The sequence below is a fragment of the Cornus florida genome, unplaced genomic scaffold, assembly GCF_030987335.1.
Source record: "Cornus florida cultivar Cherokee Brave unplaced genomic scaffold, ASM3098733v1 CherokeeBrave_3.0.0_Hap2_Chr04, whole genome shotgun sequence".
Classification (NCBI taxonomy): domain Eukaryota; kingdom Viridiplantae; phylum Streptophyta; class Magnoliopsida; order Cornales; family Cornaceae; genus Cornus; species Cornus florida.
The window spans coordinates 81,003,319-81,021,749 of NW_026775574.1; the positions used below are offsets into that span (position 1 = coordinate 81,003,319).

At 36.6% G+C, this 18,431-nt stretch overlaps 1 protein-coding gene across 1 annotated transcript; it reads right to left on the bottom strand.

Moving 5' to 3' along the window:
• Window positions 1–220: 220 nt before the first annotated feature.
• Window positions 221–874, bottom strand: LOC132305204 (uncharacterized). Its single transcript, XM_059802879.1, has one exon. The coding sequence runs from the start codon at window positions 872–874 to the stop codon at window positions 221–223; it is 654 nt and encodes a 217-aa protein (XP_059658862.1).
• Between the last annotated feature and the right edge of the window lie 17,557 nt (window positions 875–18,431).

Genomic DNA, 18,431 nt, shown 5'->3' on the forward strand with positions numbered 1-18,431 from the left:
TGTGGGCAGACTTCAAAACCAAATTTGAAGAATTTCACAGTAATTTTACCAGAATTTGAACATTCATGGGTCTGTAATATGTTTTGAACAATTTGCCTTTTGTGATGTGCTGAATAGTCTTGCTATGATATTTTTGCTTTTAAAGTATATTGAGCTTTTACTATATAACCATACTTATTCATAATTTATTCAAACAACAAGGTAAAAAATACAATCCAAACTATTTTGACTTAACTGGAAACTTCTTTTCTTCCATAAGCTCAAAAATAGTTGGCTTATATTTTTTAAGGTACCTTCCATTTATTGGCCTTTCATGCACTTCAACATCTAGATTTTTTAACTTATAAGCTCCTCCATGCAATACTTGGTGAATTAAGTATGGACCCTTCCAAGTAGGTGACCACTTGCCATAGACCTTATCTACCTTTCCAGGTGGAAGAACTGTTTGCCAAACCATATCGTCCTCTGCAAATGACTTGAACTTCACCATTTTATTGTAAGCCCTCATGACTTTTGCTTTATGCACCATAAGGTGATCCAAAGCAAGTTTCTGGACTTTATCTAAGTCTTCCAACTCGGCAAGCATAGCTTCGTTATAATCGGCAAGAATGAGATTATGTTGCAAGGCAACCTTTGTCGATTTTACATTTAACTCCATCGGCAACACTGTATCATGACCAAACGTTAGCCGATATGGAGTTGTCCCTATAGTTGTCCTTTTTGAGTTTCTATAGGCCCATAAGACTTCTGAAAGGGCCTCATGCCACCGCCTCGGCTTGTCTTTTATCATCTTTTCAATAATTTCAATCACAACTTTATTTGACGCTTCTGCTTGGCCATTCCCTTGAGCATAATAGGGTGTCGAGGTAACCATTTTCACTTGCATATCAATGCCGAGTTATAATACTTCATTTGCTCGAAAAACAGATCCATTATCGGCAACAATTGTTTCCGGTAGTCCAAATCGGTGAAAGATATGTCGCTCCAAAAACTGTATAACAGTATTATGAGTTACCGATACATATTCCTCAGCTTCTACCCATTTAGTAAAATAATCGGTAGCTAGAATAATCCAATGATGACCCTTTGATGAAGGAGGATTAATTTTGCCGATCAAATCCATAGCCCAACCTCTGAAAGGCCATGGTTTAACTAGTAATTGCATTTCTATTGCCGGAACCCACTACATTGGGCCATGTTTTTGACAATCTATACAGCCTTTTGCATAAGTCATGCAATCTTTTCTCATTCCAGGCCAATAATATCCATATCGTCGTATCAACCATCTCATCTTTATGCCGGCTTGGTGGGCTTCACATATTCCTTCATGTACCTCAGCCATAATCTTCAAACCCTCAAACTTACTAATGCACTGAAATAACAAACCATCATCAGCCGATCTTCTATAAAGATCTCCATTCATAGGCACATAATCAACTACACTTCTTTTTATTCTTCGATTAGCTTCTGGAGTTGGATGTTGCAAGAACAAAAGGTAAGGAATTCGCCAATCATCATCATCCAACTCGGCAATATCAGTAGCGAAGACTTCTTCCATGATTTGATTTCTTGCTTCAGCCGATGGAAGAGATCGGCGTGTAATCTTCATTATTCTTTCCTTCATACCATTCGGTACCCTGACTCCTGAAACAATCTGTGCTAAATCATTAGCTATTTTATTCATAGCCCTTGGTCTATATTCCAAAGTCACATTATGAAATTGGTTAACCAATTGGGTTGCCAATGAATGAAATGGTCTTAATTGCCAATTCAAGCACCTAAAGTCTTCTAAATTTTGATTAATTACTAAACTCGAATCTCCCACAATATGGACGTCTTTGACTGCCATTTCCAATAGAATTTCCAAGCCGATAATCAATGCTTCATACTCGGCTTGGTTATTAGAGCACCTGAAATCCAAAAAGAAGGAAAACGAAATTTGATTCCCTGTTGGGGATATTATAACTATACCAGCACCCGAGCCTTCACTGGTACTTGACCCATCGAACATTAAAGTCCATGGAGTCATGAATATGGATGCCGAGTCAAGCTCATCAAATACTTGTGACCCAATTTCGGGCAAGGGATGTCGGCAAGAAAATCTGTCAATGCTTTTCCCTTAATTGCCTTTTGTGGAACATATGCAAAGTTGAATTCCATTAGCGCCAAAGCCCACTTACCAATCCAGCCTGTGATTAATGGCCTTGATAGCATATACTTTATAAGATCAGTTTGGCAAATAATATAAACCAAAACAGGCAACATATAGACTCTTAAATTCATTGCTGCAAAATACAAGGCCAAACATAATTTCTCAATCGGCGTATATCTACACTCGACTGAAGTTAAAACTCGACTGAGGTAATATATTGCTTGTTCACTTCCTGCTTCATTCTCTTGTGCTAACATAGCTGCAATGGATTCTTCAGCAGCCGATAAGTATAATTTCATCAGCCATTTCTTCCTTGGTGGCATCATGACAGGAGGACTCAACAAGTATTGCTTAATCTGGTCAAATGCCCTTTGATGAATATCATCCCATCTGAATTCTTCCATCGGCTTCAACTTAAGTAGCGGGGAAAACACATGTATTAGCAATAAATCTCCTAAGATAATTTGCTTGTCCAAGTAACCTCTGCAACTGTTTCTTGCTTCTCGGTGCACTAGCATCAATAATCGCTTTAGCTTTATTCCTATTGATCTCTATACCCCTTTGACGAACCAAGAAACCCAAAAAGTTTCCTGCCAGTACTCCAAAGGCACACTTTATTGGATTCATTTTTAGCTTATGAGCCCTCATCCTCTCAAAAGATGTTTTGAGGTGGACTAGATGCTCTTTCCTTGTTGCTGATTTCACCACCATATCATCAATGTATACCTCCATAAACTTGCCGAGCATATTATGAAAAATAGAATTCATGGTTCGTTGATATGTGGCCCCAACATTCTTCAACCCAAAAGGCATCACCACCCATTCAAAAGTTCCAATCGATCTGGGACACCTAAAAGCTGTCTTTGGAATGTCCTCCTCGGTTATATAAATCTGATTATAGCATGAGTGTCCATTCATAAAAGACATAATTTGGTGCTTTGCGGCCACATCAATCAGCTGATCGGCTATCGGCATTGGATATTCATCTTTTGGAGTTGCCAAATTTATGTTTCGAAAATCAACACATATACGTAATTTTACATTCTTCTTGATAACAAGGACAACATTTGATAACCATTCAACATACCTTGTAGTTCGAATGAAGCCAGCATCCAACAATCGTTCGATTTCTACCTTGAATTTGTCTACCACTTCTTGAGACATTCGACGAGGCGGCTGTTTATATGGCTTGTAGCCATGTTTAATGGGCAACCGATGTTCCACCAAATCTCTGGATAAACCCAGCATTTCTTCATAGTTCCAAGCAAAACAGTCACGGTATTGTTTCAACATGCCGATAACCTCGGCTTGTAATTCTGATTCTGGTTCTAACAGTGCACTAATATAAGTAGGTCTAGGCTCTGTGTCAGTGCCTAAATTCACCTCCTTTAAAGGATCCTGAGTTTCTGTTTTAAGATCATCGAGCTTTGCTGGCACTAACTCCAAGTCTTCCAACTAAATTGCATCCAACCTTTCATTACTGAACCGATCGATCTCAGTAAGATTGACCGATGGTCCTAGCTCTATTATTACTTCTTTCTCTAGCCATTTTTTGGCTATGTACGCTTGAAGCCTGATGCAAGCGGCCCTAAAGGCCTGCTACCGAGCAGCTTCCCTTTCAAGTTTCGCTTCCATCAATAACTTCTTCAATTATAGCAAGCCGAGGGATTTCTACCTTCAGCCTGGAATTCTCCTGCTGCAACTCGCCTATTTCACGATCGGCAAGACTTCTTCTCATGGTTGCCAAGGTTGGTCTTCCATCGGCTCCTGTTCCCACAAACCGAATAGGAACACATTCTTCGTCATATAAAACAGCATATTCCGAATACACTTTTGCCACAAATGGCTTATCATCGGCATTTACTATTTTTACTTTATCTCCATCCCAAAAAATCAGCATCTGATGTAATGATGATGGGATGCACATATTTGGATGAATCCAATCACGGCCTAATAACAAATTATAGGAAGCCGTGGATTTGATAATAAAAAATGCCGCATAAGATGTCCTACCTCCAACTTCTACTTCTAAAGGAATGATCCCTTTAGTACTGGTAGAACCTCCGTTGAAACCACAAATTGTCACATCAGTAGGAATAACATCTTCTATACTCTTGCCGAGTTTCTTCAATGTGTTTGCTGGAATAACATTCAAAACTGAGCCATTGTCTACCAAAACTCAATTAATAGGCTGACCTTTTACCCACACCTTAACATACAAAGGCCTGAGCTGTTGAGTCATTGCTAACAAAGGTTTTTCAAAAACCACCTTCTCTGCTGATTCTGAGGAAAGAATTGATAAATTCCGAATCGGCTGAGTTTCCTTCTCATACTTTTCAGTATTTGCATTTGATGCCGATGGAGCCTGGAACATTGCTGGTAACACAAATGCCATGTTACATGACATCTCGTCTGGGAAACTGCTAAACTGAATTCTAAATTCATTGTTACATCTAGGCCACGTCGGCTAATGCTCTTCATCCGGGTTATCTTTATCTGGAACGCTGAAAACCTTGGTTTGCACTACTTTGCTTCCTCCTTCAGCTTTTCTTTTTCCCTCAGCCCTTCTCCTTTGTTCTTTACGCTTCTGAGATCGAGTTAGACCCCCATTCTGAGATTGTTGAGCTTTAGGGAACTTTAGATGATTAACTCGAGTCCATCTATCTTCAGTCGAGTCTGTCCTTGGTTTCACAGTTCATACTCTATATCAATTGGCTCCTTTCTGTACCCAAATCTTTTAATGAACCGGTGACTGCCTCTTAAAACTGGGATGCCAATTTTGGGAATGAAATCGGCTAGATATATCACCTTGCCGAGTTGGCCTTCCTACTTTCAAATGGCTGTTGCTGGAATTACCTTGCCGAGGCTCCTCCCCATGCTTCAATGGGAAAATAAGCCTCTCAAGAATTCCTTTCTTCTTTGGTTGAACCTCCACTGGCACATCTTCCTTTGGTTGTTGCTTTCTTTTGCAATTTGGGCAACAACCATTATCAATCAAGGCTAATTGAGCCTCCCTTAATTGCTTCTGCAATTCTGCCGTCTTTTCAGGTGTCGCAGTTGATGAAAGGAACTCACCAGATATCTTCTCTGCCTCATGCCGATTCTCTCGCTTGGCTAAGCTTATTACATTTGTAGATGTGATTGTTGGAAACGGATTAGTATCCACTGTAATACTCCTAATTTTAAGAGGATAGTCCTGGTATTTAATTTATGTTTTAATTGACTTTTTACTTATTTGTATTATTTGAATTAATTATTTGGTTTACTTGTTTTCTTTCATTTAATAAATTGTTGAATTCTTAGACTGATTTAACTTACATTAAGTGCTACATTTTTGTGACTGGATTTATTTCTGTTTAATAGTTAATACTGCTTTAATTGTTTAATTTAATTTTGTTGATTTTTAACTGATTTATTTGTAATTGGTTTAATTATTTTAAAGGCAACTTAACTGTTTTAAATTATTAGGGTTTTGTTTAATTTCATCGTGTTTTAGTTTGAGCCGACCTGTAGGTGGTTTAGGATTAAGGTTAGGGTTTCAACTTAAGCCTATAAATACATACGTATACATCTGCTAAGGGTTTTGTAAACCATATTCACCATAGTCACGTACACAGTAATATAGAGAGTTGTGAGGGAAGAGAAACAGAGAAGGAGTAATTTACAGAGAGGGCATAGGAGTGGCAGAGGTTGATAACAACAAGTTGACGTTGCCGGAATTTATAAAGACGACAGTTAGAGTTTTTGATTCAAACTCTCAGAGGCAAGTCTTGTTCTTCTCTATCTCTTTAATCTGTGTTTTGTGCGTGTTTAGGAAGACTCCAGGAATTAAACTGATGCTTAAACAATTTATTTTGCATGTTTAAACTGATAATTAACTTCGTTGAATAGAACTGTTATACCAAAATTCTTTAGGTTTATGTTAGTTGGTTTTTCCTGTGACATGTTTATTTTTCTTGTTTAATTGAGATCAACGATTTATATGGTTGCCTAGTAATTAATCTAGGACTAAGTTTGACCTCTAGAACAGGTGCTTAGAATAGTATTTAATTGCATCAAATTTAATCTGAATTAAATCTGTCGCAGCTTGCTTAAAATTGGTTAACAGAGGAGTTGTGATTGTTGCTTTAAAACTTGTGTTCCTACACATGTTAGGATTGGACCTCAGTGGTTTAAACTTATTTAGGACTAAGATTGAACCAAGAATAAGAATTAGAACATACCACAGAGGCTCTGTAATCACCAGAGTTGGAGAAGACGAAGCTGGAACGGGCAACGGCGGCTAGGGGAAAAGAGAGCAGGCTCTCAAATACCTTAGAAGCGGCTCCAAAATTATTTGGAGGCGGCTCCAAGTGTCTTTGAGCTGGCTCTAAGTGGTTTAGAGCCGGCTCCAAAAGAAAAATAGAGCAGGCTCCAAATTTTAGAGCCTGCTCTATCTTAAAACGCCCAGAATTGAAGTTTTAGGGACTTTTGGTTGAAATTAGATTTTCTAAAATTATTTAAAGGCTATGGGATGTTGTAATTTAATGTTTAAGACTTTTAAAAATGTTGGGAAGCATGATTACAAGTAGGAATTGAGGACGGGATTAATCTAAGATTAAACAGTGAACCTGTGGGTGGATGATTTGAAAATTAATTTCTGTTGTCTACTATTTTTGGAATTTTATTTCTCTGCATGACTTGGATTTATAAATCATGTTTTGCAGCTGTGTTATAAGCATACTGTGGTATAGTTATATGTATGCTTAGTTGGGATCAACTGGTGTTAAAATTTGTTTTACATTGCATCGGTTATGGTACTGTTTGGAGAGGTAGACTATAACTCTACTTTATCAATTTAACGGACTGTAATTGGGATTCTAAATCTTATATTGAATGTATAAGTTGGTTATATACATGTTAAACTGTATTTATGCTAATTCTGGAGTATGGTTGATAAATACTTATTTCTTGTTTTCGTCAACTTCGTTAACTGGAGGATTGTATGTACCGGTATGGACGGTGACATACTAGGTATGGACTTGTTCAAACACTAAGTTCTTCCTAAGTTGGATTAAGGTATGAATTAATCATATAGGTTAAGTCCATCACCTACTTATGTCATATCAATTGAGAATTGAATGACCTACTATGGTTTCAGGATGAATTTGTTATACATATATCAGACTACTGCACAGATGGATGGTATTTTGTATTAGAAGGAGTACGGACTTAGTCACAATTAGGATTCGATATCTTTCAATCCATTCCATTAATCCATTAGGTTGGGTTTATGCATTTTTAGCTAAACCGTCCCTAGTATGTCACCGTCCCATACCAGTACATACAATCCTCCACATCCATGTAAATTACAACATATATAACAGTTCAATAATTTACAGACCAAAAACCACCATCCAAATAATTGCAGAAGGAATCTTAACAATCTAGCAATTAAAACCCAATAGTAATCCATGTAATTGCATCGAAGAATTAACTATTCTAACAATTAACATCCAACACATGCATAGTTCAAATTTAATAAAACAATGACCCTATTATGTATTTAAAATTAGTTCTATAATAATATTATAGTCCAATAAATCGCTAAATTAAACTAAGCGATCTAGTTCCCTCCATCCGGTAACAGAGTACTAAATCATATACTTATATTTTGTTGTATCCTTTAGCACCGGGCCCCCACTATGCCACAAGTCCAATATATTACTTTAAAAGACTTCATCGTGCATCTAAAATAAATTTAAAATCATTTTATAGCACCCTAAACCATCAGATTAAAATTAATCAACAAATCTCCTTTCAACCATTAACTGTACGCAAAGTTGTCAAATAGCGTACTGTTAATTCCATTTAAACTAAGGGGTAAATTTATGCAATTCAAGACCTTAGTTACATGTTAAAATTATTATTTAACACCCAATTAAAATTTTAAAACTGATTAATATCCCAGAATGCCCAAACAGTGACTGAAAATCACTTTTACGCACAAAACAAAGAAAGAGCCTGCTCTAGAAAAGTAGAGCAGGCTCAAGGTGACATAGAGCCGACTCTACCACACCTTGGAGCCGGCTCTAACAGGTGGGAGCCAGCTCTTGGCATTCCAGAGCCGGCTCTTTGCATTCCAGAGCCGGCTCTTGGCATTCCAGAGCCGGCTCTCTCTCCCCCTGTGAGCTTCTTCTCCGTTTCAGCTTTGTTCTGACCTCTGTTCCAACTCCGGCCAACTGCAACCCTTCTGTTTGGTTTCTTAAACTGATCTTAAGTATCTTATTAACACCCAAGAACATCCCAAAGGTTTGATAACAACCATTAGACCCAATCACAGAGATTAAATTTTGCTACCGAACTAACATGCGATAGGAACAAATCTGAAACTATTTGACAAATTGAAACAGAACAAATTGCAACACATATTTAAAACAGAATACTAACAACCCTATGAGTTTTATATAACCCCAGTATTGTTCCTATATATTGTTTATAGTAGTTGCAATCAAATACAGAGACTAAAGTTACAACAGAAACAACATGCTTGCAGAACAGAAAACTGGAACGAAACTTGTATGCATTGCAACAGATTTATTTTTCAACACCACAGATCATCAATATAGCATAAGTTAAACAGGTAAATTCCAGTTACTGATTGATTAAACCCTAAAGATTATCTAGGTGCACAGAACACGAGCCAAAGAGAAGGAGAAAGAGAAGAACTTGCCTTTGAGTTTCAGACTTGAAACTCTAAATTCTCAACTTCTGTGGTGATATGTTTGTGTCCTAACTACAAGTCTGCTTCCCCAGTAACTTGGTTCAACCCAGAGACACCTCCTATCTTCCTCTGTTCTCCCTCTGTACCACACAATTTCTGTGTCTTTCACAGAATTCAATTCACGTCTCCGAGTTAACTGCTATGAATCCAAACCCTAAGCTTACCGCACGTATATATTTATAAGCTTAACTCTAAACCCTAATCCTTGTAACCTTAAAGCCAGAGCCCATCTCGGCCCATAAACCGACCTAAGATATATACCTACGTTGGCCACCCATGTAAATTGCAACCCTAAATTCACGTAGAGAACAGAAAACTAAATTCCCTTAAATTTAAATTTCCATTAAATAAAATTGATTAAACAATTAAATAAACACAATTAAATAAAATTATATAAACAGTTACCAAAAACATATTAAGTAACATGACTGATTAAACAAATAAACCATTAAGCAATTAATTAAACCAAATAATACACATAAAACCAATTTAAACAAATGAAAAACAATAAAATAAATAAAAATGCGATAAAGACAATAAAATAAATAAAAAATGCAATACAATAAATATTTAAAAAAAAATGCCGAGACTATCCTTTTAAAATTAGGGGTATTACAGCTGTGGTATGAGCTTAAGTCTCATGACCATGGTTAGGGCGCGTATATTGCCTAGGATGGATAACTGGACATAGGTGTTGTTCCCTGGTACGTCTAGGTATTCATGCCCACCTTAGGGTGCGTATTAGCATGTTGCCTTCTATTCAGGCTGAGACAGACCTACTGAACTAGCGAACGTCCTATAGTGTGTACTATATATTTATATGGACTACTCTAGATATTGTTGAGTCATCCTAGGATGTATCTGCGTATCAGATTACTGTTTGGATTGTAGTAGATCAGGACTTGCATGTGGGCCTGACCCATTTCTTTATTTTTCAGGTACTCGTCAGTTCCAGGGTTAGAGTTTGAACGTGTAGAGTAGATACAGCTATTCATTCCTTCGATTATGTAGGAATCTTCTCTATGTTAACTTTGGATTTTATTTTATTATTTCAGTATCTTTTGGGAATTTTAATAAGGGGTCCAATGGATGGATTCCCGAGTTGTAAACTTATGGAGTTTTGGATTATCAGGTTTTAAGTATTTAATTATAAATGATTGTATTTCTAGATTCTTTCAGCTTATTATTTTTATTTTTATTTTATCTTGTATTCTGTGTTCGGTTACATATTAATTGTTTGATATCCCTCAGGTTTGGGCCTGGGCATGATCAACCCGTGTCTCGGATCCGAGGGGTATCACATCCACCTTCATAGTCTCTGGAGTTTTCTTCGGGAATTTTAAAGTGCCTTCGTCAATAGCTTTCTGCAATACACCTCGTAGAATAGTACAATAATTAGTAGCATGGTTCCAAGAGTTATGATACTTACAATACTATTTTCCTTTCAAGTCACTTGTCGACGGAATCCTATGCCCTTTAGGCAAAGATATCATTTTATCAGCCATCAAGTGATCAAAAATTTGATCTGTTTTTGATAAGTCGAACGAATAACTTTTCCCGGTATCGGCAGGACCTTTTTTTGCTGCCGATGTTGACGTTAATGAATTGCCCCCCGTGGTCGATTTAGGTTTAACCAACGCCTCACAAACGTATGGCTTTTTGATATTAACCTTTGCAACGTCAACTTCTAATTCATCTCCAACTTCTGCTAAGAATACCTCATAATTAGAGTCCTTGTACCAAGTACCCTTAAAAGAATTCTTCCTCTCTTTCTCTTCTTTTAATATTTCCTCATACCAAGAAGCCCTGTCTACCAAATCAAAGAGATCTTGAAAGTCAACCCCATCAAACCTCTTGCGATGTTCAATGCCTAAACCATTTAATGCCAACTTGATGTATTCTGGTTCTGGCAAACTTACTCGGTATTTGAGTTTAACCTTTCTGAACCTGGCAACAAAAGTCTCAACCGATTCACTAGGCAACTGAGATAATCGAGAGATGTCTGCCAGTGTAGCTTCTGTCTCTGTTCGGTAGAATTGGGTATGGAACGCTTCCTCCATCTCATCCCAAGTCTGAATAGAATTAGCCGGTAAGTTGCTGTACCATTCAAAAGCTGCTCCGGTAAGAGAGCTAGAGAATAACCTCATCCTTAACCAAGGGCTAGGACCAGCTTCTCCACATTGTGCAGTGAACCTTGCAATATGTTGTACTGTAGAGAAATTTTCTTCTCCACTGTACATAGAAAAATCGGAATATCGATAATTTCTAGGCAACTCATGGGCATCAACGTGATCAGGATAGGGCTTTCTGTATACCGGCCGAGCACGTCTGCGACCTTGTGCTACTTCGGCCTGTATTAAAACCAAGATCTGAGCCCTATCAATCCCTGCATTTCCTCCTGGAGGATCATTTGGGTGCCGCGGAATGAATGGATTAACCCATTCCCTTGGTGGATCGGCATTCACTTGCCCCCCAACAGCCGCTGGAGGAATCAATAGATTGACCCTACCTTGATTTAAATGGCCAACACCTTCTTGCTGATTTCTCACTGGTGGAATCGGCTGCTCATTAGAACGCTGCACAGGCTGATCATTCATTAATGGCTGGAACACCGGCACAGGATTCACCACCAACGGATTTGATAAGATTGGTGGATTTCCCATTGGCATGCCAAATGTATAATTCGGCACGTTGTTGATCGTAACTGTGATACCCCTCATTTCTAGAGCCACGGGTGATCAAGTCCGAACACAGATCCGAGGGATACCAAACAATCAATATGTAAACAAGCAGGAAAAACTGAAATAAGATTTAAATAATAATAAACAGAAAGAATACTAAAATAAAAATCCCCAAACCTTTAAATAATAATTTAATATAATTTAAATCCGTACAACTCGGGAATCCACCTAGTGGACCCCTAAATCCAAATCTTTAAATAAATTTACAGAATTAAAAACCAAAATCATAATAGAAAGGAAATCCTATGTAACTGGAAGAGTGAGTGTCTGTATCTGCATTAACATGATCAAACTCTAAGCTGGTACTGGCGAATACCTGAAAAATAAAGGTGGGTCAGGCCCACATGCAAGTTCCATCCTACTACAATCCGTACATAAACCCGATACGCAGATACATCCTAGATAGCTCGGCAATATCTAAAATAGTCCATATATATATACACACTATAGGATGCTCACTAGCCTATAACATAGTCCAGCCTGGTTAGAAGGTGTTATATAAAACACGCTTTTCAGCGGCCAAGTATCTAGACTTACCAGGGAACATTAGCTATATCTAGCTACTCAACCCTTGCAATATACGCACCCTAACCGTGATCAGGAGACTCAAGCTCGTATCACGGTACCATAAATATATATATAAATTCATTCCTAATGCAGAAAGATAAAACAACCATCCGTTATGTCGTTCAACTGTTTTAGTTGACAGGACATGCATCCATGTAGGATTTAACTGTTTTAGTTAATCCATTCCGTATGTATGAAGGGGTAGGACTTAGCTTCTTAATCTAATCCATCCCTGATATGTTACCGTCCCATACCGGTACATATAATGCAAATGATCCACCAGTGATGCACATTCATTAGAACATCAAGTATATCCATGAACCAGCATAATAGAAAACAGGTATTATTAAGATCCTATTATGCATCCAGTATATGATTATAATCATAAAACTCCTATTAAATTTTTATAGTATTGTTAAACAATTTAAATTATCCACATCCATCCAATTGACAAAACAGAAATTAAATCAGTTCATCAATTAACAACCATAGCAGGGTATAATGATTATCAGACTTATGAACTGAGTACATTATGCTAGAAATCCTAAACCATCCTCTCATACTAGTTCATTTAAATTATTACAACAGAGACTAGTAATGAAACCCTCCTCAATCCCTGACGGCATGAAAATTAACGTTTATAACACATAACGTCCCTTTTTAATCCTGCATCCTAAAACCTGTGCCTAATATCATATGACACTGAGAAGTCTCACTGCACATTGTGTAAAACCCCAATGGTACTTTATACCCACTCATGTAAACTGGTTAAAACAAACCAGCAAATAAAATCTCTTTCACTCCTGTCAGCACACAGCCATGTATTTAAATTACACGATGTCCACAACCACAACCTAACCAACCCTCTTGGAACTTAAATATATCTTAGACATTGTTGATATAAAGTCCCAGAAATATCCGTTATAACAGTTTATTGAATTTTGCTAAAACAACTCGCCTGTTAGTCTCCTTTCCTTTCTTCCGGACAACATACACATTACTATTGTTTATGTTCATGATGCCCCTTAGAATCAAACCCCAATATAAACCCACTATTTAAAGGTTCTAATAGGTAAATTTTAATTATTTAGAACCCCCTTTAATTTCCAGAAACTTCGTTTAAGGCCCCAAAGGCAGAAAAATGCCGAAAATACCCCCGAAGGGGTAATTGTTCAAGGGAGCCGGCTCCCCCCCATGGGAGCCGGCTCTTTATCTTCCAGAGCCGGCTCTCCCTCATGGAGAATCGGCTCTACTTGCTTAGGAGCCGGCTCCCTCACTTAGGGAGCCGGCTCTCTCTCCCTGAGAGCCTGCTCCTTCATCTTTGACCTTCGTCTTCGCTTCCAGCGCCATTCCAGCCATCCGTCCCACCTTTGATACAGATTTTTAAACTTCCTAGAGTTCAATTTACATCCACAAAGTCCTACAACCTCCTCACATCCCCTTAGGATTTGATTAACAGAAGTTTAAATCTTAGTCGCAACAGTTGAAACAAAGAACAATTTTAGAAACATAAAACGTAAAAACAGATTTCAGCTTGGTTCATTATGCATAAATATTCGTTTTAAAGTTTAATTACATTCCTAGGGTTCCGTCTAAGTTCCTAGAGTCCTAGAAACTCTTCACCTTCCACTATGAATTAATTTACAAAAAATCTCAATTCATAAACAAACACAGTATGAAGGAAACCGATTCCAGTTCTTTCAACACAACAAGTTACAGTCTGTTACACATGCATCAACCATCAGTTTTAAAGTTGAATTAACCCTAGAGACTATATAGAATGCACAGAACACAAGTTTACAGGAAGGAGAGAATGAAACTTGCCTTTAGATTTCTGTGTGAAACCTTAAGCGTCGTCTCTAAGTTTAAGTTTCAGAATTCTCTAAGTGTTTTTCCCCTCTGCTCTGCTCACAGTTCCCTTCCTCTATTGCTTCTTGGTTCCATCCAGAAGCAACCCTTCTGTTCTTCCTCCAGTCTTCCTCCTTTAGCCTCACAGATTATATTCCGAGACTCTCTCTGTTTTCCTCTAAAAATACTATTTCGTGAATAGGGTTTTTTTTTTTTTCCTAACAGACGTAAAAGAACATAAATATATATAGACGTCTATAAAACCCTAACCCTAATTCAAATCCTAACATGTGACGGCTAAAACTCACAAAAGAAAACCCTAAATTTACGCTATATATAATACCAAATAAAACAAATAATCCATTTAAACCATAAATTAATCAAATAATTAAATTAACTCACAAATAAAACAATTACGGTTAGAACCACAAACTAATCAGATAATTTAAATTAAAACAATTTCAATTCAACAATTAAATTAAACACATAAATTATAATTAAGCAATTAAGCAAATACACATAAAATAATTTCACCAATTAAAACAATTAATTTAAACAACTAGGTCATATAATTAAATACAAATGAAATCAAAATCAAAATCTAAAATTTAAATTCCCATTTTATCCTTTTGAAAACTAGGGGTATTACAGTAACACCAAGTCCTGCACTTGGCAATATGGTGCTTGTTCGAGGTCCTTGGGATCTATAAACCAATGGTGCCATCAAACGCTGAAAAATGGACTCATTGACATGAGACGCTTCAGCCTGATCTTGTCGGCTTTGATTCGCCGGTACATTGGTTTCAAGTTTCTGATTCATCTTCTCTAACTGAGTGTTTAACTCCCCTATCATTGACCTCATTTGAGCAACCAGAAGCTGATTTGATTCTCCCATTTGGGATCTTACCTTGCCGATCTGTGCTTGCTGGGCATCAATTTTTTGCATAATTGATTCTAGTACCCGACTCAAAGGGACGTCGGATGGAATAGATGAGTCGGCATCATCGCCTACGCCGATCTGTGGATTTTCTTCGTTAGTATTATCTCCTGTATTCACTCCTTTCAAACCTCTTAGCTTTGGAGGCATCTTTACTATAACTTGCTCACCTAATGGTGTCCCACTGGGCGTGTCAAAAATGTTGACCCTAAAATCGGCTTTATTGAGCCGATCTCAATTTGATGTAAGCCGGGCGTGCCAGAACCACTTATGTAGTTCGATTGTAAATAGTCAACGTTAGTCCCTTTGAGAAAGTTGACTTTCAGACGATGCGAGAAAAAAGAGAACAAATAAATTCGTCTTTTGGATTCAAAAATGCCTTAGTTAAAAGGACTTTCCGTAAGCAATTTATAGTAACGTAACAAGAGAATAGAAAGGGGAAGAAAATAGATATAGCAAGAAGAGAAAGGGAAAGAATGAGAATAGAGGGAGAGAGATCGAGAGATTTAAGATAGAGAGACAGATATAAAGATAGAAGAAATAGCAAGGATGCTATTCTTGAAAAAGTTTGAGAAAGCAAATAAATAATAATAATGATTCTGAAGGTGCTGGACTTCTAGTACAGCGTACCCTTTTGTTTATTTATACACAATATTGTAAACCAATTCCTACCAACAAGAATTCCAATTCCAATAAAACTCTCTACTAATTTTAAATTCAAACTAAGATTCCTAGATAAAGATTAATCCCTAACTAACCAAACAAATCTTATCTGAATAAAGTGTCTCAAAACATCTTAAAAATCTTCCTATCCGATCACAACTTTGCCCTGTTACTGGACTAATGCCATCATAATTGTAATCCAGTCCTTTGAATCCACATTCTCAAGCCTGCTTCCATCAGTCCATCAAACAGCCCAATATTCGTGCAGCCCAAATACTTGTTTCCATCAATTATCAAGCCCATGTACTCTTGGCCCATGACAACTTTGCCCTATATATTACATCCAATTAAAGCCCAACCCTGATTACCAAAATGGGTGTCAACACATAATCGAGTAACGCAATCCAGAAGAGAGTTCACAGATTTAATGGAGAGTACAATGCAATGATGATACTGATAACTCTAAAGTTAGCGTATTTAATAGATATTTCATTTGAACTTGAATCAACAAATGGATGATTACCCCAATTATGTACCGCGGAATATCGAGAATTGCTGCATATAATAGCAGATGTTTCATATATTGAAAAAGTGGTTCGGGTAGCATTTATAAAAGTTTGAATGGGGTGTGTCGTTTTTAGAGACAAAGCAGTCTATATATTAGTCAATTCAAAAATCGGCACCGCCGTCAACATCACGATCATCACCTATTGTGATGGACGATCAAGAAGAGAGTCCACTCCTCATCTAATGTAGACTGCACTGATTTCATAATAACATCCATTTGGAAATTAAAAAAATCTCCAAATTAGTTTCCTCTAATATCACAATTATTTACATATATATATATTTTTTTCATTCATAAACGTGATGGGTTTATTTTGGAAAAAATCATAATTGAAACATCAAACCAACAAGTTATATATTTAATATTCATCAAACTATTGTTTTTTTTTTTTTTTCATAAGAGTATTGTGCTTACCAAATGCGATCATGCAATTCATGCACATGGATTTGGACTTTTTTTTTTTTTTTTTTTTTTTTTTAAGCCTTTTCCAATAAAATTTAAAATCCTGTCTTTAAAATAAAAGAACTGAAATTTTTTGCATGAAACACCTAAATAATCAATTTTGGCGTTTAGCTATCGGGCCATCAAGCTTTATGTCATCCCAAGCTAGTTCTCAGGCCATTTTGGCCCAGCCCTCCAAGCTGGTGGACTGGGCTTGTGCGTTGGTGTTGGAGTCCAGTTTGGCCCAAAAACCTGATTGATGAAAAGATTGAGAGATTTGAGAGATGAAATTAACAAATAATACATTTCAAGAAAAAACTAGAAACTGTGAAAAATGCTCAAGGGTGTCTGCCCAATTTCAACAGACGTTTGTTGATTACTAATTAGTTGTAGCAGAACATTGCTCATTAATTTGATATTTTAATAAAAAAATTTACTCTGAAGAGTTAAGAAGTAGATAAATTTAATTATATGGTATCAGTTTCAAAAAGAAACCACCAGTGTCACAATCTTCTCTTAGGTGTGATGGACATTTCAGCATAAGAAAAATAACAATTAATCTAACACCATATTGGTTGCATGAAATTAAAGCTTTGAAATTTTAAAAAAAAATTAGTTTAATGTTTAAATTACATTTTCTTCAATTTTAACTTCAAGTAAAAAAGGTTAGTTTTCGGCCAAAACACAAAATTACCAACTTTTTGCAGAGAAACTAATAAATCTCTAAGTGTTCTTTGATCTTCGAAGGCCATTCAATTTACATTGTAAATTTCAACATCCTCTTCATGAGTTGATTTTTATTTATTTTTTTTTTTTTGGTTTGTGTGTGTATGTGCATCTAGAGCTGAAGTTTGAATCAAGGACGGATCTAGAAATCCATATGGGGGCAAATTTATATGGAGGGTTTTTTAATAAATTCAGGCATAAATGCAAAAAAGTACAACTTTAGGGGTGTAAAATGAAATAACAAAAAATTTCAGTCGAGGCGGTTGCCTCCACTGAGTCGACAGTAGATCTGTGCCTGGTTTGAAGTCCATCTAGCCATCCATGGCTGCAAAAAGGTACCATCCAAATCGAAGTAGCACTAATGCCTAAGTCCTCTAGAAGCTCGGATATTTATAGAGTAATAGAACTAATCTTATTATTATTATTTTTTATATTTTTTAAGGAGACAAGACTTGTCGATTCACCTTCATCCTACCTACTAACCGTGGTCCAATCACAAATACAAATAGTAAGTAATTATAAAATTAGGAAATTGATAAATAAGAAAATTAGTGAGAGTGATTGAATTTTATTACAAACAAAGTTATTATTCTTATTTTGTATTGTGTATTTATGATTAGACCACAAGTCTTGTCCTTTTTAAAGTATTGCATTTTATTTTTAGGACATATAACTTCTTGTATATTTCAACCGTTGAGAGAGGAAAAGTAAACCATGAAACAAATACTAGCAAGGGGTGACTCTTGGAAAATTTGAAAGAAGTCATAGAGATACGTGCTCATGGGTATTAAACTTACAATACTTCAAAATTAAGATCGATAATTAGGATGTATAGCCCTAACTTGTGTCTATATTAGTGTTTTGATCAAATGTCTTGCCCCCAACATGAAAGAATATAAGTAAGAGGAATGACATTATAAAACAATATCACAGGAACAAATCAATAGATATACACATGCTACTAATAATTAATACATGATAATAAAATTGAAGAGCAAAAGATATACGTATTAATAAGATGAAGA

What these genes read in the sequence shown, in the direction of transcription:
- LOC132305204 (XM_059802879.1), bottom strand. Translation starts at nt 874, where the DNA reads ATGGTTACCTCGACACCCTATTATGCTCAAGGGAATGGCCAAGCAGAA.